General features: G+C 50.7%; 4 protein-coding genes across 4 annotated transcripts; 2 read left to right on the forward strand and 2 right to left on the reverse strand.

The window, feature by feature from the left end:
• Positions 1-288: 288 nt before the first annotated feature.
• Positions 289-1551, forward strand: AFUA_6G11850 (uncharacterized protein; the record flags this gene model as incomplete). The annotated part of the gene is made up of 2 exons (XM_745972.1): positions 289-882; positions 952-1551. 2 exons carry the CDS (start codon positions 289-291, stop codon positions 1549-1551), a joined length of 1194 nt encoding a protein of 397 aa, XP_751065.1.
• A 1217-nt stretch (positions 1552-2768) lies between these two features.
• Positions 2769-4235, reverse strand: AFUA_6G11870 (uncharacterized protein; the record flags this gene model as incomplete). Its single annotated transcript, XM_745974.2, has 2 exons — positions 2769-3112; positions 3437-4235. The coding sequence occupies 2 exons, from the start codon at positions 4233-4235 to the stop codon at positions 2769-2771; spliced, it is 1143 nt and encodes a 380-aa protein (XP_751067.2).
• Positions 4236-5322: 1087 nt separating this feature from the next.
• AFUA_6G11880 (uncharacterized protein) lies at positions 5323-6803 on the forward strand (the record flags this gene model as incomplete). Its single annotated transcript, XM_745975.2, has 4 exons — positions 5323-5580; positions 5666-5799; positions 5841-6317; positions 6377-6803. The coding sequence occupies 4 exons, from the start codon at positions 5323-5325 to the stop codon at positions 6801-6803; spliced, it is 1296 nt and encodes a 431-aa protein (XP_751068.2).
• Positions 6804-7320: 517 nt separating this feature from the next.
• On the reverse strand, positions 7321-11406 carry AFUA_6G11890 (uncharacterized protein; the record flags this gene model as incomplete). Its single annotated transcript, XM_077805091.1, has 4 exons — positions 7321-8730; positions 8783-8917; positions 8974-9235; positions 9295-11406. The coding sequence occupies 4 exons, from the start codon at positions 11404-11406 to the stop codon at positions 8447-8449; spliced, it is 2793 nt and encodes a 930-aa protein (XP_077661222.1). The 3' UTR covers positions 7321-8446.
• Positions 11407-13600: the final 2194 nt, after the last annotated feature.

Genomic DNA, 13600 nt, shown 5'->3' on the forward strand with positions numbered 1-13600 from the left:
TATCTCAAGAGACGCCGACAGAGCAACGTCATCACTCGTCCAAGTCCGGAAAGTTGGTCAGTGAATCCTACAGATGGGAGACGGGAGACCCAATTGCGCTCTCCAACGTCTGCCAAAATGCACCTCCTCCCATCTGCAATGTGCTCTAGCCCATGTCGACCCACCAGGTCCTGTCCCGCAGAGAGACGAAAGGAATGAATGCATGGATGATTCTTATCACAACTGAAGATAACTGCACCAATCACCATCCAGCCACTATCCACGCGCTGGCTGCTGAGAAATAGAGATATGGTGGTCTATATAAACCCCTACGAGTCCTCGGTTCAGCCATCTTCTTCAGATACAAGCTACAGCACAGCTACCAAGAACCACCTCCCCCGCTTACTCTGTGGCCCGCCCGTGACCATGTCTCTTCCTTCTCAAGTCCCCAGATCTTGTCTTCAGCGTCTTGCAGGCTATACAAGCCGTTCCTATGCCTTGTCCGTCCCCAGGTCGGCTTCCAAGGCCTTGCCGCGCTTGCTTCATGACTCCCACTCTCCTTTAAGATCTTCCGTTTCTTCCCAGGAGCAATTAGGGCTAGACTCCTCATTTCCTGCACAAGAGTTTGCCTTCTTGCAAAACCTAGTCAAGAAGTCGCCTTTGTTCCTTCAAGCCTCGAAGCGCAAAGCTGAGGAGTTCCAATTTCCGCTGGGCACCACGTTCAAGGCTCCCTCGCGCGAAATCGGCCTCGAAATGAAGGATGCATTTGCACAGGCCCTGAGAGAGTACGGCATTATTGCCGTGGAGCTTGGTTTCAGTGACCCTAAGAGCCAGTTTATGCTCGAAGTTGTGGAAGCAATGGGATGTAGTCCCGACACCCACTCCAGCACACAGGGTGCATTGGTATTAGCCCCTTGTTGATTCTTTTTAACATATTGGAAATGTCCACACTAACCTGCATTTTCTTCTCAGTGGGACGTAACCTACCGACCCGAGGGCGTCATCAGCAAGAAAACTGGCGGCAATGTAGTCAGCATTTCCCACTCCCTGGGCGAATTTGCCTGGCACACCGACGGCTGCTTTGAGGTCAAGCCGCAGCGCTACTTTGGGCTACATATTCTGCATCCCGATAAGTTGGGCGGGGGTATCTTCCGCGTGCTCGCTGTCGATGATCTCATCAAGCTGCTGTCCCCGGCCTCGATCGAGACCCTCCTCAACTACGAGTTCGAGCTCCAAGTTCCTCCAGAGTTCTACAAGGGGGCCGCAACAACAAGACATAAGTTGCTCTCCATCGAACCGAATACGGGACGATATCATATGCGCTTCCGTCGCGATATTCTAGCCGATCCGCCTAGCGACGATCCGGCGGCCAATGCAGCCGTTGCGGAGTTGAACGCCATTCTGGACAAGCAGGATACCGTGGGAAAGTCTTTCTCCGAGGATGTCTTCAAGGAGAATGTTATCCTTCTGATGGACAATGCGCGGTTTTTGCACTGCCGGACGCAGATTAAGGATCCCAGACGGTTTCTGAGGCGCATTCGGTTTAATGGGACCCCTGGAGTCCGCAACTAGAGTGTGGTGGAAGTATGCTTGTTACCAGATTGTGGGATAATCCTGCTTGATACATATTCGAGTCTCGATATGTCTTCCCCAACGCGGGGCGCTCATTCATGATATATGATATAACAGTGCAGAAGTAGAAGTATCTAGAGCAGGTATATAGAACAAGTCACTTACCGTGAAATATAAGTCTCGAAGAAGAGCGTTTAGTAAATCTCCTCATCCATCGCTCCACAAGGCCAGTCCAAAAACCACCGGGATTCTCCGAGCAGCTTCTAGGCCAATTCTCTGCAACGCTGGCTGGTACCATTCTAGTGCTCCTGCGGGTGTTTACGAGCAGACGGATACGGATACCACCGAAGACTACATCTGGTGTGAAGGAGCTGAACAAGAGATTGGCGTAGCATTCATTCCGCAAGGAAGTGGCTAGAGAACCCAAGTACATTCCTCATGAGAAGATACCAATGAGTAAGAGCCAACAAGAAGAACTATTACCCGAATCTGCTGTTTTGAAGTTATTCCCTTTACTTACCCCTAGAAAGCGCGGATGGTGTACGCATCGCTCAATTTGCCGAAGCATGGGCGACATGAGTCCGTTTGAGGCGGTATCGAGAACCACTAAGCCCAGGAAGTAAACCCGGGGCACTATATTGAAACAATCAGGCAAGGCATAATCCAAGCAAAGATCCCCAAGGCGATCTGGCACATCCACTGACCGAGCATGGACTTGAAATACGCAAATGCTAAGCCATGATCGAGACGTTGGGCTATGTCCTCCAGGATGTGTACTTGTTCAACAACTATATAACTTCCAGCAGCAGGCACTGCCATACCATACTGGCAGTTTCTCATAAAACATAGCGCTTCCGGCTCAGTCGTTGCTGGGCATTGGCTGGACGATGGGACACGTTCTTGGCTGCCGTTAAAGAAATTCTCCAATCCTCAGCAGACATCATATGTAATATTATTGTTCTGAGCCATTCTATTATTCTACTGCGACTTTCACCCAAACCCCTGCAAGTGGTGGGTTCACCTATAAGGCTATCTGTATGTATGATCTGCTACGGATGAATGATGAATAATAGGTACTATATCTTATAAGCTGAAGCACTAAGGATATATAATCATCGATAGGCTCCATAAAAGTATAATAAGTCAAGATATTCAGAGGGTCAGATGTATTGTTTCAACTAAGTTTAGGTAACGAGCCGGTTAATCCACCATGTCACTCAGTTTATCAGAGTCAGATTTACTGTTGCAATCGGGTATAGATGCTCCGCTATCGCTGCGGACTGGACCACACAGAGATGCGTCGTGTTAAGGAGGCTGCACGTCGCGGGTGCGCTCAATACGGCAAATGGGGTTCCAGGATGAGATAGCGGGGTCTCACGAAATCGACCACTATGGAGCACAGGTGCTGGCTTGCTGCGCCGGCCGCGTCGGCAGCGCCGTTGGCTGGGATGTTGCTGGCGACGGCCTTGCCAGCCAGATCGCCATGCGGGTGGGAGGAACAACAACAGGATAGTAGCAGTCGGTGGAGGAGCTCGACTGCGGCCTGACCATCGAGCCCCTGCTGGCATTGATTTGGTATCAAGTATGGAGACAAAGATACTGGCACAGGACTCCATATCAAGTCGAACCGGTACAGAATATCTTGTAGGCATGTCGTTCCGACAGAGTATTGTGATCAACCGAAGGCTTTGATGTACATAGCGAACATGACTCCAAGGCTGATCTACCGGTCATATATAATCAACCGTCTTTACCGAAGCTTTGAATGCACGCCGGACGTCTGTCTTCCTAAACCCAGGTGCGCGGCCAAGGATGACAAGCCCAGAGAGGAGCCCTGGAGCGATGAGCACAGGAACGATCGCGCAGTATGGAGGACGGGACTTACGTGAGAAAAAACCCTCGACATCCAAGACAAAAGACCGACTGCGATCTGTCTCAGCTGCTCCACCGGCGACGTGCAGCGTAGGAAACAAACCCCCATTTACGTCCACCCCATGCAGCTTGAGATACCCCTCCACATCACGGCTATCGAACCATTCCCCCCCAAGCCCATAGGCCTCCAGTGCCTCTTCGCCACCCTTGGTTCCCAGCTCCGGCCACGGCAGAACCCCCAAAACCCGCCGTGGCATCCGACTATTCGCCGGGTATATCGCATTGCCCTCCTCATCAACATCCGGGAAGTGCGTACCCGCGCCGCCGACGGTGTAAAATGGGAGACTCGGTACCTCCAGAGGGTCCGCCCGCCCCCCCATCAATAGCTGTCGGAAGCGCGGTTGGGTCTTTCCCCGGTCCCTCACACAGGGGACGAGTCGGAACACGCGGTGGATCTCCCGCGGGTCCGACCGGAAATCCACGTAAAGACGAAACGCGTGCTCGAGGCAGTATCGCTGTAAGCGACGAGCGAAACGCACTTCTTGGAATGCGTAGGTGTGCTGTCTGGTTGGTAGAGGAGGGGTCGGTGGGTATTGTCTCGGCGCTTGAACCTGCGCGCTGATCAATTGCACTTGACCGGATGAATCCGGGGATGGCTCGACAGGGGCGCCAGCCTCGATGGGACTATAAGCATCGGCTACAATTCCTTGAAGCCGCTCCAGACTCGCATAGATATCAGGATGTGAGAGGTGCAGCTGCGCCTCTGCCGCGACCTCGGACAACCGGGTCATCTCTTCAATGACAGTGCGCATTCTCGCTTGAAGCTATTCGGCTCTGGCAGTGGCATCTCGGAAAGCGGCCTCCTTCTTCAGTCGGTACGTGCGCTGGGCACGACGGACCTGGCTGCGACGATCGGCGGAGAGGATGGCGTTCCTGCTGGCGTCTAGCCGAGGGCGTCCGGCTCGTTTTGATCGTTGAGGCCCCATGTCTGGATTGACTCGAAGTTTAGCAAGAGACCGGATCCGTCTGAGGACCGAGTAAGTTTTTGCAGATTAGATTGCTTTTCGCAACGGTATATCTACGCTACGGGATGGACTGGCATCAATTGAGGCGTTTTAGTGCATAACTAGCGGGATCTGATATTGTAATCATTTCAACCTCGGCAACTCAATGCTCAACGTTTATGCCCCAAAGTAAAGTTCATTGGTTGGCTGCTGTACATCCATGGAACGAGAATAACTGGATTCAACAAGCAATCCCAACGCGTCGTCCCACCTTCACAAGCGACTACAAATCAACCATCCATGGCAGCCACTCCGAGATGTAGCGGGTCCCGTTGATTCGAGGGTTTACCAGGCAGTCTCCCATCCCTTTTGTCCCGTTTACATACGCGCCTTGATTGGCCAGCACCTCGAACCCACCTACTTCCAGCAGCGAGCACTGTCTTCCCCAGAGCATGCCGGACTTAGGACGCCATGTATGCGTTCCTGGCTGCATCTTTAACGTGACTGATTGAGATCAATGGCCATTGTCGAGGATAGACCAAGGAGCATTATACACCTGAACGATAGTCTACCCTAGAATGATTTGTGCTTTGGTGGGCGGGAGTTCCGGTCAGCAGCGTCGGTGCATGGGCTTGATTACAATATCCTGGTCTCCATATCTACGGCTATGTTGGGAGGCAGTGATTCAGAATCCTCTCTTGCCAATTCGAACTCGTGTTAAATATCCTCAATCACCCTGGTAAACTTCCTCATCAAATCATTCTGAAAGCGACCCCGTGCGAGACACGGTTTAGTTAGCACCTACCGATTTTGCACCATACAGCGGTGAAGCAACGCTTTGACAGCCATACCTCTCCTCCTTTAGAGCGAGACTCTGCTAGGGACTGATGACAGGATGCCTGCAGCAACTGAAGCTTTCCATGCACTGTGGAACAGTAGTTCCCTCACAATTGCCGTAGTTGTCACCAGCTATATGGCACTGGTTCAGCTTCTTCGGTACCGCCGCATGGCAAAGATAGAGGCCCCATTCGTAAGTGGTGGGCGGCCATTATCAAGCATGACAGTCCAAGAAGCCCATGCAATTATTACCCAATTGCAAGAAGTGGAGTTCCCATACGCATTTGCCAAGGCTCGTCGCATGGCCCTACTAAAGGTACGATAAACCATCCGTGGCTCGCTGGCCGAAGGGTTCCAGGGTGCATTGCCCTAAACTAAGTCTTATATGCACTACCGAACAGGCCGGTGGCATCCCGACGATGTCGAAGCTTTTCGCTGTTACTGGCCAGAACAACAGGCGTAACGCGGGTAAGCGCGCGGTCGACACGGAAGTTCTCTTACGGGAGTCGCAGTCCCAGCCTCGGGATTCGGACCGGTATGCATCAGCCGTGGCGAGAATGAATTATCTGTGTGTAGGACCCTTCAGATTCACCCTGACGCCAACTGGGCGCTTTTCGTTGAGCTGACTCACTTGTCGTCCTTCAGCCATGCCCGCTACCGCCGCGCCAATAAAATCACCGATGATGATCTACTCCACACCTTAGGCGATGGTCTTGCCGAGATCCTGAATGTGATTGAGAGAGACGAGTGGCGCCAGCTTACGGACGTGGAGAAGTGTGCGCTGGGCATCTTCCACAGGAACCTGGGCGAAGATATGGGAATCCCATTTGATGCGCTTCCCTCCAGCGCAGAAGGGTGGAGAGATGGCCTGCACTTCGCGTTAGAACTGCGCCACTGGACAATCCAATACGAGGAGCAAGTCGCGCGACCAACCGCAACAAACGATCAATACGTCCGAGTTTACGTGGATTCGGCGCTTCCCGGCTTCCTAAAGCCAGTGGTGCGACAGACGTTGGGCGCTGACTTGGATGATGTCATGAGGACCAGCCTTGGGTAAGTCCTGCACCCATTTCCACCCGCAAAAACACCGTATGGTTGCTCATGGTCCCCAGTCTCGAATCTCCCAGCCTTCTCCTCTCTATTGTGCTGGCCCTAGTCCGATGTTCGCGAAAGTTGGTCCTTCGATATCTTGCCCTTCCACGTCCCTCGTTCCTGGCCGTCAAACTCGTGCATGATACGCCAAACCCGGAAACGAAATTGTACAACTTTGACAGAAAGGGCCTGCAGCCATGGTACGTCCGACCTACTCTCTGGTCCAAATACGGACCGGGGGCGTTGTTGGTGAGAATATTCGGAGGCAAGGCGCCTGGTTCGGGCGGGGACCGGTATCTGCCACAAGGGTACAACTTGATGACAATAGGGCCGGAGCCGCAGAAGGGAAAAGGATTGCAAGAGATGAGCCTTGACATGGAGGTAATCAAGGCGCGGGGTGTAGCCACTTGTCCATTCTCGCAGGCAAAATCTGGCAGCTTCAGATGATGTTGTTTGCAGTAAATACCGAGAAGAAAGCATGCAAGCACGAAGAAAGGCACTAAAAACAAGTGTAGATATATTTTCGAGTTTTCCTAGTGCATTTATCATTTTATGGTGTTCTTCTATATTAGTAAAGTTAAGGCTACCCTCAGAGCAATATTCTCTCTGTAGGATTTGGTCATAAATGTAGAGGGTGCCTCCTGCAGAGACATTACTGGCAGTTTAACACTTCCTATGGCTTCATAACACATGCTGGGCTCCCAATGTGCACATAGTAACCCTTAGGGCCTAGGCCAAAGAAAACTAACCCTAAAGATTAAACCATTTTTTATGAATCTAATAGTTAGCTAGTGGCTATCTATCTGGGCCTAGTGGCAGATTCATAAGTACACTCTAACTACATCAGAACAGGTTAGGTTTGGTTCAGAATTCTAAGATTTACTGAGACTAAACTCGCAGTGGTCAGTTCTAACTGGGAATGGACTCGCCCAAACTTGGACTGAAGAGATGGTTGCATTCCTGCTCATAAGTGTTATTATGATTGAACTGTCTACCTTAGGTTCAGAGAGTGGAGGTTAGGAACGATGACACGCGAGCAGTGGATAGTGAGGAAACGCGTTCAAGTTTTCCGATCTTAGAAGCAACTTTCTTACGAAATATGGCCCGCCTCAGGCTGTTGCTGGGGTCAGCATGTTGATTTGTATTTGAACTTTTCATATGTCTCAGCTTGGGCTTTATAATGGTGGTAACTTAGGTTTGGTCTCGCATATAATGCAAATGCAGAGGTTATTTGAACTGACTATCGACGGCATAGATCTCTCCCTGCTGTTTGTATGCCCCGATGATGTCGATGTTGTGACTCTCCCAACGATCTTTAGGTGAGAAAATCCGCTGGATCACGCCTGTGAGCTGGTCAAGGGGCGTAGCCGACATCCGTTGGGACTATGACAGCTTCACCACGTTTAAGACTGTTGTATGTCTCTTTAACGTCACGAGGGACGTTTGAGCAGTACCTGGATTGGGTAAGAGACGGAGGCCATTCAAGGCAATGAAGACTGGCGATTAAATGCTTCTCAATTACTTGACTGCCGTCGAGTCAAGAAAGAGATTGAATGCTTTGGTCTTATTGTTAAGCAGAGAACACTTGTCAGGTAGACTCTTCAATCTCTTGAATCAGACCAGCTCTTCAAATCGAAGTACAATGCAGGCAAGAAAGTCGTGCATTACTTCCCCAAGCCGGGGAAAGCGACCAGGATCTGGTGAAGATGCGGCCTTATGCCAAGGGAAGTGGGCCTGTGGGCCTTCGGTTCGGCCCGCCAACTGTTGATAGCGCTCTAGATTGCGTGCACTAATTAACTGTTATGTACTGAGAGTTTGTGGTGTAGCCATAGCCGTAGGTCTTTTAGAACTTTGTCCCGGTCAGCTTATTCCTCATCTAGTCTCACGCCAAGGAGCCCTTTTCAGCAAAGCCTTGCTATGAGCCAAGGCAAGCCTCAATACTTCATATGCAGACATGATTATCCGGGTTGGAATCCCAAATAGTCTATGGATACAACAGTTCTCGCATAACAGGAAAATATCATTTTCACCGGTCCTGATCCCTCGCCCTGGGCATACTCACTATTATAGGTTTGCCGCCGGTGATCGGGTTATACCTTGGTACGATGTCCCCCAAAAACAGACTTGTTTTCAGATATGCTTGTGCCAGAGGCCCCAGAATCATGCTTTTCTTCGCGCGGGTTAGTGCTAACGTCCATGCAAAAACGCTTGTGTTCGAATTCGCCTGCACCAAAGACCACAGGAGCAACTTTATGTTCAGGGAGACCTGGACCGAATAGATTCCCGAAAGGTGCGGACGAAGTCCCAGCCGACTCAGGTACAGAGGAAGGTTTAGGTGATTTCGATTTTGCATATTTTCTGTTATCCTTCGCAGCTATCGCCCAAATTAGCGACGTCATGTTGAGGGGAAAAGCACATAGACCTACGCCCAGGAGATGAAAGGAGCTCACTCCATTCCTTTCCAGCGAAGGGCTTTCCATGGTATGACGGCATTGTGGGTGCTGGAGGGCTATTTTCAGAAGGATTGAGACCGTTTGATAGACCTGGAGCCGGCTTTTTTACTACAGAGGAGTCCGGGTTATTCTTTAATTCTTCATACCAGGACACTGGAACTCACTGAGTGGGGGTAAACTGCTGAATGATGGCTTCTGGGGGGTGAAGACTCGGAGAGCCCGGAGGCCAGCTTGCAATTTGTCGAGCTCCCAAGCTAACCGCTCTCGTTCTGCATGTATATAAGGCGGTTCCATGGACAGTTCTCGGACTTGGCCATCATCCATGTTATTGACGACCTGGCTGGTAAATATACGTTGCAACGGGTCAAGAAGACAGTTTTCGATGCCTAGAATTGCGACATTGTCGACAAAAGTCACGATTGCAGTCTGGACATTTTGTTAGGGGTAATCGTGTCGTAGCTGAGTACAAGGAAGAACTTTCTCACCTCATAATACGCTTGCATTTGGTCGATGATCTCGGCAGCTGCAAATTCATCGCGAGAGGTTTCCATCGCCGATGTCGCTTGCTCGATGTCTTTCATTGTATATAACTCTCCCTCATTTCCTTCGGATCCAGCGAATAGAAGCTTCGATCTGAGTGACTCTAGCTGGCGGTTGCTTCTGGCCTTTTGAACCTGGGAGAGAAAGCTTTTGCCCAGAGGCAATGGGTGACCTCGCTTCGCGTATGCGGTCAGCTCGTCAAGCTTTTCAAGCAAAGATTGCTTCAACCGTTCCAATTCAGGGTCGATTATGGAGCCAATTAGTAAGGAGGAGGTATGGTCGTCAGTAATGTGCTGTAGAACGAGCCATGTAAAGTATCTCGCCGACTCCCAAGCCTTCATTAAATGTTCCTTTGCGAGGCCTTCCCATGGTTTGGACTGATCGCGAAAGAGGCTTCCTACAAGCAGTTGGTTTGCATTTCCTGGCAGCTCGATGCCCCTGTTGTTCCGTGCTTGCTTGCTGACCTCTGCTTCGAGAGAGCTGCGCTCTACATATTCTGGTTCCCAGATGTCTGTGTAAGGATTCCCAGCAGCAAGCTTGTGGTGATTCTTGCCGAAAAGCGGGTGAACATCGACAATCTTCCTCCGGCAGCCTCGAATGGCCATTGCGTCGGCGAAGTATTCATTCAGCTGCCGAATGACAGCCCTCAGTCGCCGGAAGTCTTCGGTACTGCTCGTACCATCCAACCCGCCGAAAAAGTCATCCGCATACATGCCATTCAAAGCTTGCATCGTAATGCGCTCGAACTTACTGCTAATGCCGAGTAGGTAGCCTCTCTGTTGCTGAAGGGTGGACCGACCAGGCCCGAGTTTCGAAAGACGCTGCTGTCGATCAGACACCTTGTCTTGGATCTCTGTGATTAGCCCTGGAAGATTCCGACGGATGAGCCTGAGCAGTACACCGCTAAGGCGGCGGCGTAGGCTTTCGATGCCGACGCATTCCCGGGAGAGCGATGCCCATCGTCCCTGGTTGAAGAACGCCTTCTCCATCTCGTCGCGGGCGTCGTCTGAGATATCCCTGGTCTCAAACGACCGATTGCGCAAGACATGCCATCCCAGCTCCAGGGGAATCTTTTCATTCTTGACAAAGTGCAGATAAGTATCTTCCTCTTCAGAATTCGCCTCCAGAATATCGGGTTGAGTAATGATTCCAAGCGTGCGCTCGCGCTTTGGATCAAATTGTTCCGCAATGTTCAAGACCTCCTGAAGATGGTAATCGGTTTTGGCGCTGATCACAGCGAGAATGATGCTCCTTGGATTGCTCATGTATCTCTCCGTCAGCTTGCGGACTATCAGAATCCCCTGTAAGTCCTGCTCCTGGCTAGTAGAGTAATACAGGCCGGGCAAATCAACAAGAGTCAGCTCCGGTTTGTCCGGTCCTGAAATCTCGACCTTGAGCACGTCATCACTGAAGCCCGTGTTCACCGACTCTGTGATTCCCATGTGCACCTTTGCCTTCTCGATCAAGGGGGGCAGGTCATCGCCATTCGAGAAGTCCTCATAAGTAAAACTCCGCAGTCGCCGTCGCTCGTCCTCGTCTGTGCGAGAAGGACCAGGTTCAATAGACACCTTGATTTTCGAGAAGGCCGCATTCCGTCGCAGGATCACCTCAGTGGCGAACCGTGTACAGACATTACTTTTCGCCGGAAACCGGACGCGAGAAATGGCTTCGAGGACAGAGCTTTTCCCGCTTGACTGGTTGCCGCAAACAATCAGCTGAGGCAGTTCCACGAGGCCGCCGACGCCAATGGTGCGCAGTTCATCGATCTTATCCAAGAGCTTGGACTGTTCTTGTTGTAGCTGATGCAAAGCGTCATCCTCCATCGCATGAGACATATGAATTGCCTGGAAAGGGTGGAAAAGTGTTGTAGACAAGAAAAGAAAATTGAGATCGCCTGGGTCCTGGGATAGTAGTCGCATTTTATCAGCCCCATCGAAAGGATTGATTCTGCGGCGCAGCATACTCGCATCACTAGTACGGCCTAAGGACGAGGCTGCCTCCCACGCTGGCGCGTATTTCCTAGCATACCAGGAGTTTACCGTATCACCCTTAGACATCCTTGCTTAGCACACTCTCGGTAATCTTCAATTGGAGCAATGAGAATCCAGGCCTAGGGCTTGCTGTTCGCCGGACAGGGCGCAGACTTGAAAGGCATCGGCAATGCTATGCATGAGCCGATTAGTCTTCCTTGTAATTGCTGTTTGGTCAGGACCATTACAATTACAGCTTCGAGTATTTGTGATCCATGGCTCCGAAGGGTCTCTCTTAAACCACCCACATATAAAATTATGCGTCTACAACGTGACTGTGCAGTAGTGCAGCTCAACCGGTTGCCTAGTACACGAACAGAAGTTTGCTTTCATCATCCCGTCAAGATTGTCCGTCCTTTCTGGATGCACCCACCATTTAGGACATGAGTAGACAAATGGTTCATGCACTCTGCCTTTCCTTGCATTTTTCGACATTGTTGTGCAAGGATACACCTGAACGATGTGCTGCTATCAAGATACCCTCGCTCTGCTCGGCCGCCAAATCCTACGGTCCTGTTACTGAATACAAGGCCTTGACAACAACACCAGTAATCCCCGAGGGTCAGGCCAGCTCTTCAGGGCGTCTTGAAATTCGGCAGTGGAGAACATCGTCCTCTCGTGCCCGCCTAGACCTATGTCAAGAGAGTCCTCCAATACTGTGCGAACATGGCCGACCACAAGATCACCCTGAAAATCTGGCCAGCAAAAAGGATCAGCGCAAGACAGGCCATGAAGAAGGCATACAAGTATAGTGGACTTTGATGCTGATATCAGTGTTCTGATTAAGACTGGGATTCTGGTTCTAGACTCACCAGTCACCATGTGATGCTTGAACCACTCGACTTGCTTGCTAGCAATGTGCTTCGTTGTCTTAAGTACATATATCAGAAAAGAGACTCACAGTAAAGGCTTGCATCATTTGCCAGATATACATGATTGCAATTGCAAGTGGCTAATGGGCAGGTAGTCATTGAGCTACCGGTTCCCCTCCGATCCGAACGGTTTCAAAGTACGGGTGCCCGGATGCTTAGCTCTCATTTACGGTAAGATTCAGAAATATAATAGGGAGAACAAATATCAGGGAGCAGGATTTACAAAACATGCATTTATTCTCATGTGTGGTGCTTCGAAGCTGGTGGGCTTGAACTTTACGGGGCTTTTGCTGTGAACAGCTATCGCTCCAAGGCAGTTAGAAAAAGCTCGATCAACTGGAATGGGTATATGTCAGCTCCTTGTGCTCGTAATAATGCAGTTCCAGAAGAACCTACCCAGCCTGTGTACCTATTGTTATCCCCACATTGTTTAAACACCTCTTGTTGTTCATCCAGAGCCTCTCTAGAGCAATAGGTCATGTTCGCTATGCTTTTGTCGCTCTGGAGCTCTGCGATGAACTGGTCTGCTTTCGTACTATTCCCAATCCGAGAGACAACGAAGACTGCGGCAGCTTTCCCGTACGACTGAAGAGCCACGGATTGCTTGCAGGATTGGATGGTGTCCCTTAGTGTTTCGCGTCTCTCGCCGTATGGCTATGAATACCAAGGATGTCATCCGGATCAGTGTCCGTCATGTGTGAGTTAGCCTGGCAGTCTTACCTCCCCATCCGTGATGATCATGGTAATCACGGGCCTTTTAAGCGTGCGCTCTTCAGCCTTTCTTATCATAGGCTGCACGATTTTCTTCCTTAGGGTCGTGCCCAGTTTTGACCGGCCGTAGAAGCTGACTTCGGCAAACTGCCTTCTAACTGCTTCGGCAGTTAATAGATTGTCAGAGTCGCCGTTGTAACCCCACCAATGATTGGGGAATCGGATTGATATTCCCCCTGGGGCAAGAAGAGTGGAGAGCCTGGCCAGTTTCAGGAGCGTATTTTCCAGCACCTCCTTATGATTGCGCATCGAAAAGCTATTATCTAGAATGCCACACCGGTGTTAGTACCAAATCAGGACTGAGTAAGACATGGGAGGCCTACCACATAAAATGACAAAGTCATAGAGTGCAAGTTTCACGATTCCCGAAGCACGTTCACAAGGCAGGCCAAACTCAGTTGATACCCGCTTCACCTCCACGACAGCCTTTTCCGCCAGCGTCTGGACAAATGGATCATGGGGCCCGAAGAACATCGGGAAGCTGTTTGTGATGAAGGTATTGATGTAGGCGTGGTATTGGGGGGCTGTTTGCGGGGCCTACAATACATCGAGGTTTGCCCCGTGAGACAATATGCTAG

The sequence above is a fragment of the Aspergillus fumigatus genome, chromosome 6 (genome assembly GCF_000002655.1).
Source record: "Aspergillus fumigatus Af293 chromosome 6, whole genome shotgun sequence".
Taxonomy (NCBI): domain Eukaryota; kingdom Fungi; phylum Ascomycota; class Eurotiomycetes; order Eurotiales; family Aspergillaceae; genus Aspergillus; species Aspergillus fumigatus.